Source organism: Pelodiscus sinensis, chromosome 28 (genome assembly GCF_052426305.1).
Source record: "Pelodiscus sinensis isolate ZL-2025 chromosome 28, ASM5242630v1, whole genome shotgun sequence".
Lineage (NCBI taxonomy): Eukaryota > Metazoa > Chordata > Testudines > Trionychidae > Pelodiscus > Pelodiscus sinensis.
In genome coordinates this window covers 16,885,716-16,907,014 of record NC_143079.1, presented here as the reverse complement: position 1 = coordinate 16,907,014, position 21,299 = coordinate 16,885,716, and the positions used below count along the sequence as shown (strand labels likewise).

The following is a 21,299-nucleotide window of genomic DNA, read 5'->3' as shown; positions in this document are numbered from 1 at the left end:
GCTTTTGCACAAAAAAGCCTCGATCGCCATTTTCGTGATCGGGGCTTTTTTGCGCAAAACAAATCTGAGCTGTCTACACTGGCCCTTTTGCGCAAAAGTTTTGCGCAAACAGGATTTTTGCCCAAACGGGAGCAGCATAGTATTTCCACAAAAAGCACTGATTTCAGACAGTAGGAAGTCAGTGCTTTTGTGGAAATTCAAGCGGCCAGTGTAGACAGCTGGCAAGTTTTTCCGGAAAAGCGGCTGATTTTCCAGAAAAACTGGCCTGTGTAGACACAGCCAGTATGTAATGGAAACCACTTCAAGCAGGAGGGAAGGGGGCTATGCCCCCCCCTTAAACACTTCTCGGAAATCGAAGAATTGAAGTGCTACATGAATCTACAATTCAGTGCGTAAATACAAATGTTGATGGATGTGATAGATAGATAGATAGATAGATAGATAGATAGATAGATAGATAGATAGATTTGTATGGCAGTAGGTAGAAAAGAAGAGACACAATTTGGGGCAGGGTCTATCTCCTACTCTGTGTTTGTGCAGTGCATTGCACAATAGTGCCATATTTTTGGTTGGCCCTCAGATCACAACTGTAGTGAATATAATAACACTGTAACAGGCTGCGATCACAGAAGACCCTTTGGGGCTGCTTCCCGAAGGGCTGACAAAGCCCCTGACACTCACCTCCTTGCTCTCTGGGGCTTCTCACCACCCTGTCCTGCTGGGTCAGCTCACCTGGTCTCCCCCAGCCAAGGCACAGAGCTGAGATCCACCCTCCTCCTCCCCCCAAAAAAGAGCAATGCAGACACTGAATTACTTTAGTTCTGAGGCGAATGCAGTTTCAGGCACAGCACTCAGAGGCAGAGCTCAACAAACTGCGGTGAAAACCACTCACCAGCCCCACACTGCGCATGCGCCAACCGCCGGTGAATGGGGTGACCGGCTGAAATTTACTCACCACGGGTGAGTAGATAAGCGGATTTGTCAAGCCCTGCCCATGGGTACCACTCCCCAAATGGGATCAGATCCCCAAAGGAATTCTTTAGCCCCCTTTAACAATGAAAGGAGGATGTACACACTGACTGCTCCCCCAGGTGACATTTACACTAGGGTTGATAGTAAATAAAAGTGATTGTATTAAGTACAATCAGTAAGATTTAAGTGGTTATAAGTGAAAACAGGCAAAGCATAGTAGATTACAAATGTAAAATAAGAAAAAATGTTTAGATAATTCTAACATACACTCAAGCTTATTACAAACGGGGGGAGGGATAGTTCAGTGGTTTGAGCATTAGGCTGCTAAACCCAGGATTGTAAATTCAATCCTTGCAGAGACTGTTTGGGGCAAAAATTGTCAGGGATAGTACTTGGTCCTGCTGCAAAGGCAGCAGACTAGACTCAATGACTTCAAGGTCCCTTCCAGTTCTCAGAGATAGGCAATCTCCATGGCTACGTCTACACTGGCCCCTTTTCCGGAAGGGGCATGTAAATTTCACCAGTCGTCGTAGGGAAATCCGCGGGGGATTTAAATATCCCCCGCGGCATTTAAATAAAAATGTCCGCCGCTTTTTTCCGGAGGATCGGGGCCTTTTCAAAGTAGGAATAAGAGCCTCCAGAAAAGGGCGCTTTTTCCAGAGGATCGGGGCCAGTCTAGACGCTCTTTTCCGGCTTTTTTAAAAGCCGGAAAAAAGCGGCGGACATTTTTATTTAAATGCCGCGGGGGATATTTAAATCCCCCGCGGATTTCCCTACGACGACTGGTGAAATTTACATGCCCCTTCCGGAAAAGGGGCCAGTGTAGACGTAGCCCATTATTATTATTATTACATTCACCCTAAAATTATTCTTGTTCCAGCTAAGCCTCCAAACTAGGGAAATCTCCTTTTCCCCGGGGTCTTTAGTTACCTCTGGTGTGCCACACCAGCCAAAGACAAAGGGACAGCCAGCTTCCCATTGTTTTATAGATTCCACTTTGGTAGGAAATTCTGTTTCTACATTCCACCCTTCCAGTTGGGGAGGTCACATGACTTCCAAGAACCAATTGCTGCTATGACTTAAAGGACAAAAGGGGCTGTTTATAGCTAATCACCCCGACATTGAGGGACACACCCTGGATGGCTTGCATTTGAATACTGAAAACCATAAACCATATATCTAACTTTACATAGAGGAGTGATACAGACACCAAAATAAGATGTATAGATCATGTATAGATTATGACATGAAGATTGATAGATTACATGAGATATTTTGTCCCAAAGCATCTTTGAGCAATGCCTATTTGTATCCACAAGACAATTTAATCAAGCATGGGGGAGGAGGGGTCCGTTACAAACTCCTCTAGTGCCATTCGGCGAGGTTTGGCTTTCACTGACTGCCTTGGAGTTACATGAGGGATGAATTTGCTGCTTTACAATTTCAAAAGTAGCTGCCAAGATACACTGGAATCCTGGCTAGTATTGGTGCCGCAGGCAAAGATGCTATTTGCATTCTCCCCTTCACGTCTTGACTCCCCTCAGACCTCACACTAGTGTAGCCACTTCCAGTAGGAGAGTGCTTGCATGTGGGCTCAGTCGCACATTAGAGGGATTAGTGCATGACTTATGTGTCTTCCTGTCTGAACTGCTGTTCAAAGAAGTAAACTTAGCTCCCCAGTCTGGCCGTGTAGGCTTACCTACCCTACGGTGTAGCAGTCAGGGTGTGTGAATGTGGCCCAGTCTCTCATATTTCCTTTTTTAGTTGAGTGTCCCTGCAGTAAATGAAAAGTGCAAAAAATTATCAGAGGAAGGAAGTGCAACATCCTGCATGCCGATGGGGTGAGCAAGAAAGGAGATGGGGCGAATGACGAGGCTGAGAGAAGCACAGACCAGACTGGATCAATGGTTTGGGGAAACACGAGCAGTGGCTGGGATCAGAACTTTCCTAGCAGATGGCCCTGCAGCAAGGAGCTCATGCCAGGAACAGAGCAGAATGACTGTGGGGACATGTTTTCACTCTCGCTTTCTCACAGAAGCCACAAATCCAACCAACCAGCCATTGTGTGGCACTAGCTGGGGAGGACGAGGGTTGATCTATATAAAAAGAAGCTGAGAGTCTCTGGGTTTTAACATTTCAGTCACTCAGACAGGGACATAGGAATTGGATGAGCATAATTAGTATTGTCTGTCACACTATGACAGCGTGTGTGGTGAAAATCTGTCTTTAGAGCTAGTCAGAAAAAAGCAGATTGACATTTCCTGAGTTTCAATTTGTTGATGGAAGTTTTTAGTTTGTTGGGGAAGAGGAGAGCCCATCCTTTTGCTCTGTGTTTGTACAGTGCCGAGCACAAGAGGGCCAGGGTTCCTGGCTGGGAATCCGAGTCCCTGTGTTTGGAACAGTTCTACACAGGAGTAGCGTACTTCTGTTGCTCAGTAGAGTGCTCCCAAAGAGCAGCAGTGGTTCACTTCATTGGCAGCTGCTTTTCCATGATGGATGGCTCCTGCAGGTAGTTTCATGTTGGGATTCAACATGCCATGTGATAAAAAATTTGACACCGTAAATATAAGAACATGAGATCAGATTCTGAAAAGAGCTCAGCCCGCACCAGAGTGGAGTACTTCTGGATATCTAGCCACTAATCTTGCTGCTTGAATGGGAGGTGAAAATAGGTCCCGAATGATGATTCAGCAGCCAAGAAAATCTTGGCCATGTTATGTACTGGGACTGCTAAAGAAACTCAGCATGTGGATTCCATTCCAAAGGTGAGCAAGCACTGAGAGGAGATACCGCACCAGGAGAGGACTGGAGAAATGGGGCAAATTCACAGATGCTTTGGAGTTGAGATATGGTTTTGATGAGCCTTTACAAAGCAATTTTAAAATTCTGTTTAGGGTCAGCAGGAGCTAGTGAAGCAGCTGTCCCTGCTTCCCCGAGTCAATTACAACCTTCTCAGTTACATCTGCAGGTATGTGCCCTTTCATCATGGCGTGGGAAAACTTAGGCCCAGATCTGGGGATCTTGAGGAGGTAGAACCTTAGTCTCTAAGGGCATGTCTACACCGATGAGTTATTTTGAAATAACAAGGCGAGCGTCCACACGACCAAGCCCGTTATTTCAAAATAATAACTCCTGCTTGTGAAGAGGAATAAACTTATTTCAAAATAGTTATTTCAGGAGTCATTATTTCGAAATAAGTTAGTAGTGTAGACATAGCCTACGGGTGAAACTGACACTTGCAGAAGGCAAACATGAGGCTGCCTTACGCTTAGGGTGGCCGTTTGTCCTCTTTTTTTTTTTGCTACTCAGTCCTCTTGCCTCTGTTGAGATGAAACAGGACACCTTTCCAGCCTCCATTTCTCTCTTGAGAGCGGAGGTGAAAGGAGCTGATGTGCCCGGTGTGGTGCTCTGGCAAGAAGCAGCTGGCTGGCTGGACGCTTGGCTGCAGCTGCTCCCAGCCAGGCTGGGCTCCTGGAGCTTTCCTGTAGTCTGCCTTGCTAAGCAACAAGAGGCCAGGCAGGTGAAAGGGACGAGGTGGGGCGGGGGGTGGGGGTGCGCTGCTCCCTGGTCTGAGGCTGCCCCCAGCCCCTTCCCTGGCACCCTTTTGGGACAGCAAGGGGCTGCAGCTGCACATGCCAGGTCTTCTTCCTCTTCCCCAACCATCAGGGAGCTCAGCTTGAGCCTTCCTCTTGCTCCTGGCTGCAGAGGAAGATGCAGCTGGCTGTGAACTTTCCCCTCACTCCCTGAGAGTCAGAGAAAGAAGAAGAGCAGCAGCGACATTATATGTGCGGCTGAGCCCCCCACTATCCCAAAATGGTGCCTTTTTCTCCCCTACTCACTCCTATAGCCCTGATTCCTAAACCCCCCACATCCCTCTGCCCTGGGCTCCATATGCACTTAATGCAACTGTCCTCTATTCTTGAGGTACCTTGATGGCCACCCTACTTACACTCCAATCAGGTCCCCTTTAAAACCTTCAGGGACTGAATTCTTTTGAGTCCCCTACACAGGTTTCATTTTGCCAGATCTGAGCAAAATGGTATCCCAGTAAATTCCAAATCATGCAAAGCTCGCCCGCTTTGGGCTTTTTCTTTCCAAATGTGCAACTCAGCTCAGGTGCCCCAAGGTGGGCTCTCCCCAACCTCCTGGTCTGAAATGTGAACCTGAATCTCATTGTCTTTACAAAGACCTGAACCAGACTCTCAGATCTGAACTCTTCCAGACATGGGGTGGTTTGTCACATGTGTCTAGATTTTGTGGCTAGACACCCACAAACCTTTTTTGTGCTTTCTGTAAATGTGAGCTCATTTATAAATTGTCATAAAAAAACATGGTTTCAATTGGTTTTAATGAGATATCTATTACATATTCAGGGGTTCTAACACATTTTGCTTGGCCCAGAACTGAGAGGGAAACTGTGGGTTAAATTTAGCCCCAGTGAACAGAGATGTAATTTTATGCTGGGTGCAGTAATTTGTGGATGAAATTCTCTGGCCACTGTTCAGGGAGGTCAGAATAGATGAGCCACGAATTGATGATCAGAATTCCCCTTCCTGATCTTAAAACCCATGAATTTAATGACCTCAGTGAGATTAACTATGCCTTGCATGTGCAATTCTATGTGTAGTGCATTGAACCCAGCAGAGTTAGAATCAAGGACTGTATGTAGCCAAACCCTTGCATGGTGAAACTGTTTAGTTTCGCCCCACCCCACCCCTGTTTGGTGTCTCATTTTTCTTTGGCAATATCATTAAGGATTGAACCAATCTTTGTTTCTTTTTGCTTTGGGGGGGGATGCAATTATTTTACCACTTGACAAATTTGGCTTCTGTAGAGATGCCAAAAAGACAAAGGCTCAGCCTGCTTTGTAATAATAAGGGGTCTGTATCTATGATTTTGTCCCTGGGGCCTGAAGCAAGTGCTGGATGGATTGTTTGGGGTTTATAAAATCTTTTAAAAGATTTATCTTCCGACTGTTTGTTTTCCAACATGGAACGTTGGCTCTTGGATTCTGGCAGGTTCCTACATGAAATACAGCTGAATTCCAGCATTAACAAGATGAGTGTGGATAACCTGGCAACAGTGATTGGAGTGAATCTCATCAGGCCAAAGATAGAAGACCCTGCAGCTATAATGAGAGGTACAGTGGAAGCCTGTAACACCATTGACTTAGGCAACCCAAGCACTATTTGAATGATTACTGTATCCAAAGGATTAAAACAATGAGCTTCCTAAGTCTGGCACAGTATAGAAGCCACAACACCATTTTACCTGGATAGAAAACATTCTGCCTGAAGCATGGCAGGTCAATCAGGCAACGCATGTGTCTGAAATAATAATGCCTCACCCTTGTATTGTGCATCCCATCTATACAAGGGTGGATACGCAACATGCTGGGCCTCAGAAAGGTGTGAAATTCTTTCATACCTTTGCAGCCCCATGTGGAACTCCAGAAAATAGCCATTCAAGGTAATTGGTAGATTTTTGACCTCTCCACCGAACTTTGTGGTCAAAGGGCAAATGCTTCAAAACTAATTAAGGAAATGTGTCAGGTGTGTAAGATTTGCTCACTTCACAGAGCTACCAAATGGTGAATGTGACCACTGATGGTGAGGCCTGTGAGTTGCTTAAGTCCCACTATTTCTACAGAGAAAACTTTCACACAAACCCCAAATTCTGCTCTGCTTTGAAGAATGTGCAGTGAATGCCAGGAAGGAAAGTATTTAGGGTTGTGTGCCTGATTTAAAAGAATGGTTTGCATTTCTTCCCACATGTCTTATTCCCTTGCGCCTGGTATTTGATTAACCGTGGTGCATTTTTCATGTTACTGAGCCATAGAAGCAGACTGTTTCTTCGGCTGGTTCAGCTGACTGCATTCCTAGCTTGATGGCTCAGGGAGTTCTCCCTTGGTGCTGAAAGATGCAGCTCTTTTCTATTGCAGGCACTCCCCAGATCCAGAGAGTGATGACAGTGATGATAAGTGACCATGCCAAGCTCTTCCCTATCTCAAAAGATGAGAGCTCTTCGCCACCCTCCCAAAGGAGCAATTCCAAGAAAATCCAAGTGCCCCGCAGTTCTGTGGGCTGGGATGCTGCAGAAGAACCGCCAGCGTCTAAGGCAAACATTTTAACCCAAGGCCAAACGGTAAGAATCAAGCTTGTGAGATAATAATTCCAAGCTCTTATTGAGCATGTATCAACCATGGGATCTCAAATTGCTTTATGAAGGAGGTCAGCATTACTATTCCTATTGCTTAGGTGGGGAAATTATGGGACCGGTAGGTGAAGTGACTTGCCAAAGCTCCTAAAGTAGAACAGTGGCCACGGAAAGACCCAGGTTTCTGAGTCACAGTCCAGCGCTCTAGCCACTAAGAACGCTGCCTCCATGGATTGGAAAGATTTACTAAGTAGTGCTGGTTAAAAAAGAGAGGGAAAGAAAAAAATCAAGAAAATTACCACATTACCCCCATTTTTTAATTCAAAATACAGGACTATGTAGCACTTTAAAGACTAACAAGATGGTTTATTAGATGATGAGCTTTCATGGGCCAGACCCACTTCCTCAGATCTTCCTCACTGCTACATAGTCCTGTATTTTGTTTCAGCTACACCAGACTAACACGGCTACATCTCTATCACCATTTTTTAATTCAGATTCTGATGACAAATACTTGATACATTTCAAAACATTTGAAATATTTTATCCATCTAGAGCTGTGTGTTTTAAAACAAGGTAACAGGGGGGAGAATTAATCTGGATTTTTTTCCTCTGGTTTTCTTTGCCATCAAAATGTGAAAGGCTGACAACTCAAAAATGTTCATGAAACTCATGTATCCCAGCAGGGTTGTTTCATGCAACATCTGTATTGTTAATAATACAAGGGACGACATTTTTCATAGATGAATTTCTGATCACTCTTTGTATTAAGGTACAAATGATAACTAGTCAATACATGGTAAGTAAATGATTAGTGGGCATTTCAATAAATGGGTCATCTACAGGTCAAGAGATTACTAATAACCATCTATAATCCTGTCATACAGATGTGCTTAGAGAAAATACTGTTTGTCCCTGTAAAATGATTATAACAACATCTGGTGGGAAAACAGGTTTCTTTTCAATGAAAATTTACATTTTTATTTGGAAATCTTAAAACCAAAAAGTTTCCAGTGAAAAATAAAGAGTTAAATTTTCAGACAATTTTATTTTTGAGTTTTGGTTGAAACCTCAAAACTTTTTTTTTACCAAGCAGTCAAAATTTCCCCCACAAAGAAGATACTTTCCACAGAAATATTAAATTAGTTGAAAATTCAGTTTTCCCGAGAAAAAGTTTTGACAGAATTTTCCTTTACTAGGTCTACTCACACTGTTGCAAAAAGAGCAAACATGACTCTGAGATGCATTAACAGGTGTGTTACGAGCAAGACACGAGAAGTCATTCTTCCGCTCTGCTCTGTGCTGATTAGGCCCCAGTTGGAGTATTGTGTCCAATTCTGGGCACCACATTTCAAGAAAGATGTGGAGAAATTGGAGAAGGTCCAGAGACGAGCAACAAGAATGATTAAAGGTCTAGAGAATATGAGACTGAAAGAATGGGGCTTGTGTAGTTTGGAAAGGAGAAGACTGAGAGGGGACATGATAGCGGTTTTCCAGTATCTGAAAGGGTGTCACAAGGAGGAGGGAGAAAAATTGTTCTCCTTGGCCTCTGAAGATAGGACAAGAAGCAATGGGCTTAAACTGCAGCAAGGGGGGTTTAGGTTGGACATTAGGAAAAAGTTCCTAACTGTCAGGGTGGTGAAACACTGGAATAAGTTGCCTAGGGAGGGTATGGAATCTCCATCTCTGGAGATATTTAAGAGCAGGTTAGATAGACATCTACCAGGGATGGTCTAGAATATGTTTGGTTCTGCCATGAGGGCAGGGGACTGGACTTGATGACCTCTCAAAGTCCCTCCCAGTTCTAGTGTTCTATGATTCTACTCATTATTTTTTGCCATTCATTTTACCAGGCCACTCATCATTTATTAACGAGTGCTTTGTGAACTTTAATATAAAATGTGTTTTTTGTCCCCAGTGTTCATCCACACTGTGTATGAGTGAAAATGAAATTACTTTCGAATGTCCTTGGCTCTATTTTCAGAGAGACGACCTAGATGCCAGCAGCCCCACGTCCTCTGGAGCAGCAGCCCAGCTGGGTGCTCTGGTTGAAGATAATGACACAAATCAACCCAAAGATGCATTGGGAATGTGGAAAACACAGTCCAGGAAAAGAACTCAGACTCTTCCCAACAGGAAATCTTTCCTAACTGATTCCTCGCAGGGAGAGAAAGCCAACAGTGATAAAAATGACATATTCTGCAATGACTTTTGGACATCTTCAGGAAGTCAGGTTTCACCTACCTTCCCAACTGATGGACACAAAAGAACATTGTCTCAGGATCTTTGTAAGCTGCTCGACCTTCACCGGACTTCGACCTATGACAATGTCCCTACCTGCCAAGCTGAGGGCAGGGAGAACACTTGCACTAGGCCTCTCAGGACGGCAAGCTGCAACTCCAAGAAAGATTTGTTAGCAAGCCAAAGCCCAAGCCTGGTGCCAAAGGAACTAGTGGGTCCAAACCACGATGCCGAGGACTGTGGCTCTGGTCAGGAGAACCAGGAGTCCCTTCAAAAGATGATCCTGGAGCTGAAAAAAGAAATGGAGATGCAGAAAAAGGACTATGAAGAGCAAATGAAAAGGTAAGAGTGTTGTTGCAGCTGTGTTGGCATTTTCTAGCCAAAAATATTTCATTGCAAAAATACCTGGCCAGCTGCAAACTTGCAGGAACAGAGGAGGGTGCATGTATCTTTGCCCCTCCCTTCCCTTCTGCCCATGGTGTAAGGACCAAACATGACTGCATACCCTTCTAACAACTCAGAGACACCCCACACTCACAGCTCCATGCATTCCCGCTGCTGCCTATGAGAGAGAATGCATTCTAGGCCACTGGCTTTCAACCTGTGGTCCAGGGTCCACAGCTATGGGCTTGTCTTCACTTACCCCAAGATCAGTGCTCTGGAGATTGATCTCCGAGGGTTTGATTTAACAGGTCTGGTGAGGACCTGCTAAATGGACCGCTGATGGCACCAATGGACCCTGGTACTCCTCCTGGTCATGAGGAGTAACTTAGTAAGGGAGAGTTTCTCCCATTGACCTCCTGCAGTGGGGCCACTGGAAAAATTTGATTTAAGGTACATGGATTACAGATACACTGTTCTCATAGCTGGAGTTGAAAATCTTAGGTTGACCTTCTCTGGTAGTGTAGACATGGCCTATGTCTAAAGGGTCCATAAAACTGACCGAACAGAATTCAGCTATATATAATGACAAGAGATTTCCAAAGCACTTCCTTTGGAAATTTCGAAAGGGCTCTGCAAATGAAAAAAGGTTGAAGACCACTATTTAAACCCTTCTATAGTGCTGCAAAGCTCCTTCTAGATCACTGGAGCTCTGTCCCACCTCCAGTACAGAACTGTAGCCAATAGACACAATCTGGCATAATATTATCTGTGCTCCATCCCCACTTGGAGTGGGGAGGGGGTATTTGTACTTCCCATGGTCCCGCCCTCACATATGGAATGCCACAGCCTAAGTCCTTCAGGGCAGCATGGCCTAATCGTCAGTCAATCATCATGGCTATGTCTAGAGTACGCTCTATTTTCGAAAGAGGATATGCAAATTCAGGGCATCAGCATCAAGTGATGTATTGCACAATAACACAGCCACACGATGACCTTCCTATCCCCTTGTCCTTCTCACTGCAGCCTCCACAAGGAGAACTACGAAGTCTGGGCCAAAGTGGTGCGGCTGAATGAGGAGATTGAGAAAGAGAAGAAGAAGTTTGTGGAGCTGGAACTGAAGCTTCAGAACGTGGAGCGTGCGCGGGAGGATGTCGAGAAGAGGAACAAGGTGCTGGAGAAGGAGGTCCAGGACTTAGTTAAATCCAGGAGTGATCCCAGGGACAAAAGAAAATAAGAGAAGGACCCTGATGTGCACACACAGGGGGCACAGCTGGGACAAAGATAAAAATTGCCAGACTGGATTGAATGAGGGGTCTCTCTCGTGTCCAGCATTCTGTTGCTATGAATGACCAGCACTAGCAGCTTCGGTGGAAACCGCCAGGAGCTCTACAGGCTAATCATCCTCGTGGGAAAGTTCCTTCCTGACTGCCAGTAGGAGATGTTGGATTGTGCCCTGAAGCGGGAGGGTTAACTTCCTTTTCAAAACTCTCTTTTCTTTTTTTCTTTTTATCTGTTATCTGTGTAAATGGTCAATACTTTTCGGAATTCTGCTAAACACTTGGACTGAATAATACCATGTGGCAGGGAGTTCCACATATCAATTCAGAGACGTTCTGAAGGAATCTCTGTCCCACAGTAGTTCTCTGGCCTGGAGGGTGATAACACCTGTGGGAGAAAGGATTGGTGATTTTTCAGTTTCTCAGAGAGGACCAAAAGTAACATTGAAAAACTGGAAGAGCCTTATCATGACATAGGCTATTGGCTGGCCATTGTACTGCACTCTAAGGCTGCATCTAGACTGCCATGATTTTGTGCAAAAGTGGCTGCTTTTGTGCAAAATCTTGCCGCCTGTCTACATTGGCTGCGAGTATTTGCGCAAGAACACTGACTTGGTACTGTACAAAATCAGTGGTTCTTGCGCAAATACTCTGACGCTCCTGCTCAGGAATAAGCCCTCTTGTGAAAGTATTCTTGCGCCAGTGTAGACAGAGGGCCAGTGTAGACAGCAACATTAATTTCTTGTGCAAGAAAGCTCGATGGCTAAAATGGCCATCGGAGCTTTCTTGCGCAAGAGAGCTACACTAGCATGGATGCTTTTGCGCAAAAGCAAATCTTTTGCGCAAAGGCACATGCCAGTATAGACACTCTCTTGCACAAATACTTTTAACGGAAAAACTTTTCTGTTAAAAGTATTTGCACAAAATCATGCCAGTCTAGACGCAGCCAATGGCTACGTCTACACTGCAGGCTTCTTGCGCAAGAACTGGTTTGCGCAAGAACTTCTGCGCAAAAAATCTTGCACAAGAGCGCATCCACACTGCCATGTGCTTTTGCACAAGAGCGTCCATGGCAGTGCAGATGCTCTCTTGTGCGAGAAATCCCTGTTGCCCGTCCACACTGCCTTCTTGCACAAGAGCTTTTGCACAAGAGGGCTTATTCTTCCTGGGGAGCGGAATAACTCTTGTGCAAGAAGCCCTCTGTTCTGATGCCTTACTGTAAATGTACTTACACAAGAACATGTGTGCAGTGTAGATGCTCCGCAAGTTTTTGCCCAAGAACGACCATTCTTGTGCAAGAAGCCTGCAGTGTAGACATAGCCTAAGGTTAAATCCTTTCCCTCCAGCCTTTGCTCCTAGGCTGAGTGAAATTACCGTTTTGAGAATAAAGTCTACATTTTAGTATAGCTGTCATAGCGATGGAGAGAAGCATCTAGATCATCTTATGCACTCCTGCCCCTGGAAGTCTAGTGTGGGATATATTCCCCAGAGTATATTGTACCTGTCACACTTTATATTAAGGTTCCATTTATAAATAGCCCATAAGAGATTATTAAACCAGAACTGATGTTTGAATAAATGGTCAGTCAATCATTTTAGATTGCTGAGGACTCCAATAGATTGCTTATAACCATGTCCTATAAACATAACAGGCTAATGATGTGCTTGTGACCATCCATAACACATGCTACTGGTATCTTAAAACATTATTTATTAACCCTGCATAAACCATTTATTGAGCTCATAGACATTTAAGCCTGGAAGGGATCTTGATACGTCATCTAGTCCAGCTCCCTGCACTGAGAAAGGACCAAATATTATCTGGACCATCCCTGATAGCTGTTTGTCTAACCCGTCTGTAAAACCTCCCATGATGGAAATTCCTTAACCCTCTTAGGGTATGTCTAGACTACCGCGTTTTGTTGACGGAAGTTTTGTCGACAGATACTGTCGACAAAACTTCCGTCGACAAAGAGCGTCCAGACACATTGAGTTCTGTCGACAAAGCAAGCTGCTTTGTCGACAGAACTCCGTAGTCTGGACGCAATGTTACAGGCAATAACACCTTCTGTCGACAGAGTTCTGTCGACAGAAGGTGTTATGCCTCGTAAAATGAGGTATACCAGCATCGACAAAACTGCTGTGTGTAGACGCTGGTATAGTTTTGTCGACAAAAGTCCACTTTTGTCGACAAAACTAGGTAGTCTAGACACACCCTATGGCAATTTATTCCAGTGCTTAACCACCTTCACAGCTAGGAAGTTTCCCTAATGTCCAACCTAAACCTCCCTTGGTGCAATTTAAGTCCATTGCTTCTTGTCCTATCCTAAATGAATAAGGAGAACAATGTATCGCTCTCCTCTCTTTAACAACCTTTGATGTACTTGAATGGAACTTTAATACAAAGAGTGCACCTGACCTAGTTTAGCCAGTGAGGCCTGCACCATTTCCCTTGAGAGACTTCTCTGCAACTTAACAGTTGCAAACTTATAAATGGTTTCACTTTAGGTTTTACCCTGCCGGCAAGCTAGGGTGGGGAAAACGCACTGCAAGGGCTGGAGCCATCTCTCATTTTCACTGGTGCAACAAGAACTAGACCTTCAGGGATGTCTTCTGCAGGCACTGAGCTCACTGACAGCAAGTTAAGGACTGAACGATTCAGCCCTAAGGCCCTGTGGAATTGGTTTGGCTGCCAGTTGCTTTGACTACTTCTTTTTTGGCTAGCCACCAGAGGGTCCCTCCCAGCATCCCAGCACCTCCTAGCTAGGAGCTCTCAGGACGCTGCTTTCTGCTTAGGAAACAAGCCAATACGGTTGCAAGAAAATCTGTTCTTTCACTGGACTTTTTATTCATGGGAATGATGCTTACATAGCCCTATACATTAAAAGGCCAGAAAGGACCCTGTGGTCCTCTTGTTTGATCTCCTACATAACACGGGCCACAGAACTTACTCTCGGTACAAAAGTGCCTTTATGGACATGAAAAGAGATGAGGTGGGGCATTACAAGGTGCCGCTCTGTTGCACTCGACGGGGTGCCCAGTATATAGAATATTTAATAACGCTGCATGGATCTGAGCTCATAGGCTCAAAAGTTTGTCTCAAGTTCTGCCTGGGAGAGACCATGAAAAAAAAAGCACAGAAATATGGTATGAGAGGGAGTGTGAAGTGGGAGGAGTTGAGAAAACGCTAATGCAAAATACTGAGGTCTCCTCTGTATCCATTTGCGTCACTCCAGCTGCTGTCTGGCTCTTCTGTCCCTACCAATGAGCCCAAGTGTCTTCAGCTGGAAATCTCAATGGCATTTCTCTAAAATAAAACATCCCTGTCATAAATATGAGTTTCAAGTACGGGGAGCAGAAAGTTGAACTATTTTGGGGAACCCTCTCCCCAACAAATCATTAATGGGGTTTAAACAAACTTCAAACTTCATCAGGGTCACCCATCGCTAGCGCTCATGGAAAATCTGACATGCTCCTTTGCACTGCCCTCCAAAAACCTACATGATGGAAATAACATTAGTCTGCCTTGGGTCACTGCCAGCATGAGCTTGGTCCCATGATGTGATGATTCTACTTGCATTTTATTGGCCTGCTGGGTTGTCACTCAGTGACCTGCCAGAGGAAGCTGTGGATAAGCTAGATGTCCCTGCTCATGCAGTGTGAGTTGAGCACAATTGAATTAAGCTTCTTAATTAAAAGCGGTTATTATTTTTCCTAACTGGGCCTCTAGTGTGTTGAATGCTGTTACTGCAAACATGACAGTCACCTGCCCTCTGGAGGAGAATCAGACTGGGGACAATCCACAGCCACTCAGAGCAAGGAGTAAGTGTGAGTTGTGTCTTATACCCTCTACTGCCCACCCCCAGCCTGGGAGCTTAGCTTGGATCCCCTCACAGTAGTGCAGGGGCGGCCAACCTGTGGCTCTTCTGAAGTTAATATGTGGCTCCTTGCTCAGGCACTGACTCTGGGGCTGCAGCGGCAGGTGCCAACTTTCTAGTGCTCAACTCCTGGCTCCACCTCCTCCTCCAAGCGTAGTGCACCCTCGCTCCTTTCCTCCCCCACTGAGTGCCATGCAAAAGCTGATATAGTGGGCAGGAGGCGTGGGGAAGGAAGAGGAGGCACTGATCGGTGGGCCCATTGGTGGGCAAAAGATACTGGAGACAGGAGCGGAGGCACCTGATGGGGACTGCTGACAAATTACTGTAGCTCTTTGGCAATGTACATTGGTAAACTGTGGCTCTGTCTTTGGCTCAAACTGGCCACACCTGCAGTAGTGCTTTGACTTAGATGAACAGGCCAGAGTCTCCAGTGACGTAAATCAGTGGTTCTCAGCCAGAGTCCAGGGACTACTGGGGGCTGCGAGCAGGTTTCAAGGGGTCTGCCGGGCCTGGCTGGTGTTAGACTCACTAGGGTCCAGGGCAGAAAGCCAAAGTCTCGATTTGTAGGACTGAGCAGCTTGGCTTTGGGGTTCCCCCTGTGGCATGGGGCCCCAGGCAACTGCCCTCCTTCCTAACCCCTAACGCCAGCCCCGACAATTATATGCAGAAAACAGCTGTGGCACAGCTGGGCCAGGGAGTTTTGGTTGCACATTGGGGTGCGGGAAACTACAACAGATGCCCAGCACTAAAGAAATGTGAGTCGGCACTCTTTAGCTAAGGCAACATGTATATAAAGGCAGCCACATCCAGAATAAGACAGGAAGATTGATGCCATTTGAACTGTGGTTTAGTAGCTGGAACACTAACTAACTTAACAAATAAATTGTAAGAACCAAGGCAAATGTGCTAATTTCTAGGGGAAGGGGCCATGTCTTTCTAAGTATTTTTAAAGCACTACTTATACCTTAGACCTTAAATAATAAAAGTAAAAGCACTGTTAGATGAGGTCACTCACAAAGATAAATGCTTCAGTCTCCCTCTCGCTCCCACATTAGAAAAAAGACCCTCTAGGTTATTTTTTTTCTGTCCCCTGCAAGAGTGAGACTTGTGTGCAGGATTGTTTCCTACTCTGGCATCCTGGTCACAACCTTAATTATGAGAAACAACAGTCCCCCATGCCTGACACTAAAGGAATTAGACGAGGCTCTCATGGGCTAATTTCAGCAGTAACCTAAACAACAGGAACTTCAAGGGGTAGCCGAGTTAGTCTGTTACAGAAAAAAACAACAAATGATCTGGTAGCACTTTACAGACTAACGAAACATGTAGATGGTACCATGAGCGATGCCCACGAAAGCTCACGATACCATCTACATGTTTTGTAAGTCTATAAAGTGCTATCAGATCATTTTTTTTTCTGAACAACAGGGGTGAGTTATGTTATGTCGTGGGGAGTTTCAGAGTATAGGAAGCAAAATGCAGGACAATGTAGCACTTTAAAGACTAACAAGATGGTTTATTAGATGATGAGCTTTCGTGGGCCAGATCCACTTCCTCAGATCAAATAGTGGAAGAAAGTAGTCACAACCATATATACCAAAGGATACAATTTAAAAAAATGAACAAATATGAAAAGGACAAATCACATTGCAGAACAGGAGGAGGATGCGGGGGGGGGGGGGAGGAAGGAAGGTAAGTGTCTGTGAATTGATGATATTAGAGGTAGGGAGAGTGGGATGTTTGTGAGTTAATGGTATTAGAGGTGATAATTGGGGAAACTATCTTGGTAATGGGTGAGATAGTTCAAATGTTTGTTGAGTCCTTTTGGAAAGTGTCGAATTTTAACATGAATGACAGTTCAGAGGATTCCCTTTCAAGTGCAGATGTAAAAGGTCTTTGTAGCAGAATGCAGGTGGTTAAGTCATTTAGGGTATGTCTACACTACAAAGTTAGTTCGAACTAACGGACGTTAGTTCGAACTAACTTTAATAGGTGCTACACTAGCGCTCCGCTAGTTCGAATTTGAATCGAACTAGCGGAGCGCTTAGTTCGAACTAGGTAAACCTCATTTTACGAGGACTAACGCCTAGTTCGAACTAGCTAGTTCGAACTAAGGGCTGTGTAGCCCTTTAGTTCGAACTAGTGGGAGGCTAGCCCTCCCCAGGTTTCCCTGGTGGCCACTCTGGCCAACACCAGGGAAACTCTATGCCCCCCTCCCGGCCCCGGACCCCTTAAAGGGGCACGGGCTGGCTACGGTGCCCGTGCCAGGTGCAAGCCTGCCAGCACCCAGCCAGCAGACCCTGCACCTGGCACGGCACAGAGCCACCCACCCGATGCCCCCCAGCCCACCCCCTCTTGCCGGGACCAGGCTGGCGGCTCCCGGGAGTTTGCCCTGGACCGCAAGAGGCGGGCACCTTCCTGGGCTAGTGCGGACATCGTGGACCTCGTCCACGATCTCCGCACTAGGCACAGGAAAGTGGCCGTCTAGGGCAGGAGAGCTGCCAGCCTGGCCACCCAGGAGCAGGTGTGCATGAAAATCAAGGGGGTCCACTGAGACCCCCGACACTGAGCCCTGAGCTTACAATGGCCGTACTGGGTCAGACCAAAGGTCCATCTAGCCCAGTAGCCTGTCTGCCAACAGCGGCCAACCCTAGGGACCCTGGAGGGGATGGACCGAAGACAGTGACCAAGCCATTTGTCTCGTGCCATCCCTCTCCAGCCTTCCACAAACTTTGGGCAGGGACACCACTCCTACCCTCTGGCTAATAGGACTCCATGGACCCAACCTCCATGACTTGATCTCACTTCCCTTTAAACTCTGTTCTAGTTGTAGCCTTCACAGCCTCCTGCAGCAAGGAGTTCCACAGGTTAACTATTTGCTTTGTCAAGAAGAACAACTTTCTCTTACTAGTTTGTAGCCTGCTACCCATTCCTTTCCTTTGGTGTCCTCTAGTCCTTCTTTATGGGAACTCAGGAAGAACTTTTCTGAATGCACCCTCTCCACCCAACCCCTGCTTTTAGAGACCTCTATCCTGTCCCCCTCCGTCTCCTCTTTTCTAAGTTGAACAGTCCCAGTCTCTGTAGCCTCTCTTCATCTGGGACCTGTTCCCAACCCCTGATCATGTTAGTTGCCCTCCCCTCTCCCAGCCTTTCTCTTCCCCTCTCCCACCTCCTTTTCCCAGTCTCCCCCAGTTTTTTTTCAATAAAGACAGAGTCAATGTTGGAAGAAACGTTATCTTTATTTTGTACATCAATAAGAAGGGGGGCTAAGGAAGGGTAAGTGGAAGGAGGTGAGGGAGGAATGGGGTACGAGCCCCCGATGGGGAGGACTGGGCTGGCTCTGCGGGCTTCTGGGGGTGGAAGCTCTCCTGCAGCCCCCCAATTACTCCCTCTCCCCAGATGGCAGCCTGCGGCAAGTGCAGCTGGGCTGATGGCCGAGTGGTGTGATGTGCCCAGTGTGGGCACTCAGGGCACTCCAAGCCAGAACTTCTTTGCAAGCGGGGCACCCCTTAGAACTGTGTGTCCGGGGTGGGGGTCGGGACCCTTTAAGCGCAGCCCTCGGCTAGCCTGAGACAGCATCTCCATGCTCTAAGTCCTCCTTTTATGCCCTGCCGGCACTGCTTCCGGCCATCCTTAAGCCCTGTTCAGAGTCCACTCAATGTGGACTTGCTAGTTCGAACTAGCAAAACGCTAGTTCGAACTAGTTTTTAGTTCTAGATGCGTTAGTTCGAACTAGCTTAGTTCGAATTAACTAATTCGAACTAAGTTAGTTCGAACTAGCGCTGTAGTGTAGACGTACCCTTAGAGAGTGTCCTTTCTGGTTAAAATGGCAAGAAACTGTTTTCTCTTTGTGATCTTGTCTGATATCTGTTTTGTGGGCATTAATCCTTTGGCGAAGTGTCTGAGATGTTTGTCCAATGTACATAGCAGACGGACACTTTCGGCACATGATAGCATAGATTATATTTCTGGATGCGCAGGAATATGTGTTCTTGATCTTATAACTCACTTGGTTAGGTCCAATAATGGTATCAGCAGAACGAATATGTGGACAAAGCTGGCAACGGGGTTTGTTGCAAGGGAAGGTACCAGGGTTGGTATTAGTGTGGTATGTCCTGTGGTGGTTGGTAAGAATCATCTTGAGGTTAGGTGGTTGTCTATAGGAGACTATGGGTCAGAAATCAGTGGAAAGGCAGAGAGCTGGAGTAGGTGCAAGTGTTCATTTTATTGCATAGCACAGAACTCACCAGAACAAGCCCAGACTAGCTGGGCTGACCCCAGTGACCTACTCAGTTACCATAACAACAAGATCTATATCTACAACCCAATATACAACATATTCCTCCCCCCTTAATAAAAACGTCCCTTTAAGAAAACAAAAACTAACTATGAAATGAGGGTAGAACGCCTCAAGTTCCCAGCTAACCCTGGGGATTATTTTGCCCCATCTGTGAGTTAATCCCAACTAAAGGAGGAGGCCTCCTTTCTCTAGGTGGATTACGGTGGACATCCGGCGTTCTCGCACCCGAAGATGTTATGGGTGCAGGCCTGACACTGGGCTGGGAACTTGAAGTGTGAACAGGTGAGGCTGTTGGATCAGCCTGCTCAGGGAGTAGGTTATTGTTCGCCGCTGGTGGTGATGGAGGAAGAGAGTCAGGAGCAGGTGATTCTTGACATGGTAGCTCACCAGCAGTGGGAAGGACAGGCAACTCAAGTGGAGATGTGCCTTGGGGGCAGGAATAACCTGTCAATAACTGATCTACATGCCACCGCCAGATGAGATCTTTCGCAGTCCGGACAGTATAGGAAACAGGTCCTGTTTGAGCAATAATAGTGGCAGGGATCCATTTAGCTCCAGGAACATAGTTCCGAGCCAAAACTGTCTGTCCAGGACTAAAGGTTTGGTCTTTTGCTCTGGATGCACGCCTGATAACTTGACCTTCCTGCTGACGTTGCACAATTTGTCGTGGTTCTGAAGGTTTCAGCAAATCAAAGCACGTGCGTAGCTGATGTCCCATCATTAGAAAAGCCGGGGACACTTTGGTTGTAGCGTGAGGAGTGTTTCTGTAGGATAGTAAGAAGGTGTCCAGACTCTTTTGTACAAGTGAATGTTCTCTAACCGATTTCAAAGCTTGTTTCATTGTCTGGACAAACCTTTCAGCCAATCAATTTGTGGCCGGGTGATACGGTGCTGAAGTGATGTGATGGATCCCGTTTGCTTTCATAAAATTTCCAAACTCCTGAGACACAAACTGTGGACTGCGTTGTCACTCACAAGTTGTTCAGGAATACCCAAATGACAGAAGATTCCCCGTAATTTTTGGATAGTACTCTCAGCAGTAGTGGAAGGCATTATACAGACTTCTGGCCATTTGGAATGAGCATCTACCACCACCAAAAACATGTTACCTTTAAATGGGCCAGCAAAATCAACATGAAAACGTTGCCATAGTTTTTCAGGCCAGTCCCATGGGTGCAGAGGTGCCAATTGAAGTGCATTCCTCACACCCTGGCAAGAAATACAAGCTCTTGCCTTCTTTTCAATGTCACTGTCCAAACCAGGCCACCAAAAATAGCTTCATGCAATTTCTTTCATGCGCACCATTCCACAGTGACCTGAATGCAGTTGCTCTAACATCTGTTGTCTCAGTATTTTTGGAATAATGACATGCATTCCCCACAACAAGCACCCCGAATGGGTTGATAACTCCATTCTCCTGGACATGTAAGGGACAAGATCAGATGAGACCTGAGAGTTCCGTAGAGATGTTCCACGCATCACTAGTTCTATTACTTGGGAGAGTACTTGGTCAACACGAGTTGCTCTCTTAACTTGTGCAGCAGTGATGGGCCTGTTCTCTACCTGCTCAAAGTAAAAGATTTCCTTCTGGCCACTATCTTGATGTTTGACTGGCAAAGGCAGCCTAGAGAGACCATCTGCATTGCCATGTAGAGTGGCTTTCGATATCTGATCTCATATGTGTGTCCTGAAAGCCACAATGCCCATCGTTGCATACGACTAGCAGCCATTGGTGGAATACCTGAGTGTGGACCAAAAATTGCCGTCAGAGGTCGATGGTCAGTGAGAAGTGTAAACTTCCGTCCAAACAGGTACTGGTGAAATTTCCGAATTCCAAAAACGATTCCCAATGCTTCATGTTCAATTTGTGCATAGTTAGTTTCAGCTGTGCTTAAGGTGCGTGAAGCAAAAGCAATTGGTTTCTCCTCTCCTGAGGGCATAACATGTGACAAGACCGCTCCCATTCCATATGGGGAGGCATCACAAGCCAATTGTAAAGGTAAGGATGGATCAAAATGCGTCAGGACCTCTGCATTCAGCAATGCACATTTAGCCTTGTTAAATGCAACATCACAGGCGTCAGTCCACTTC

At 46.0% G+C, this 21,299-nt stretch overlaps 1 protein-coding gene across 2 annotated transcripts in view; it reads left to right on the top strand.

Moving 5' to 3' along the window:
• The window catches only part of ARHGAP25 (Rho GTPase activating protein 25), a 54,802-nt gene extending 40,054 nt beyond the window's left edge, over positions 1–14,748 (top strand). For both annotated transcript variants that reach the window (XM_006110792.5, XM_006110791.5), the window contains 5 exons: positions 3,867–3,940; positions 5,991–6,112; positions 6,914–7,116; positions 9,113–9,711; positions 10,777–14,748. In XM_006110792.5, the coding sequence (XP_006110854.2) occupies positions 3,867–3,940; positions 5,991–6,112; positions 6,914–7,116; positions 9,113–9,711; positions 10,777–10,987 (1,209 nt within the window). In that variant the 3' untranslated portion in view covers positions 10,988–14,748. The remainder of the gene's footprint in view (positions 1–3,866; positions 3,941–5,990; positions 6,113–6,913; positions 7,117–9,112; positions 9,712–10,776) is intronic.
• The last annotated feature ends 6,551 nt before the right edge of the window (positions 14,749–21,299 follow it).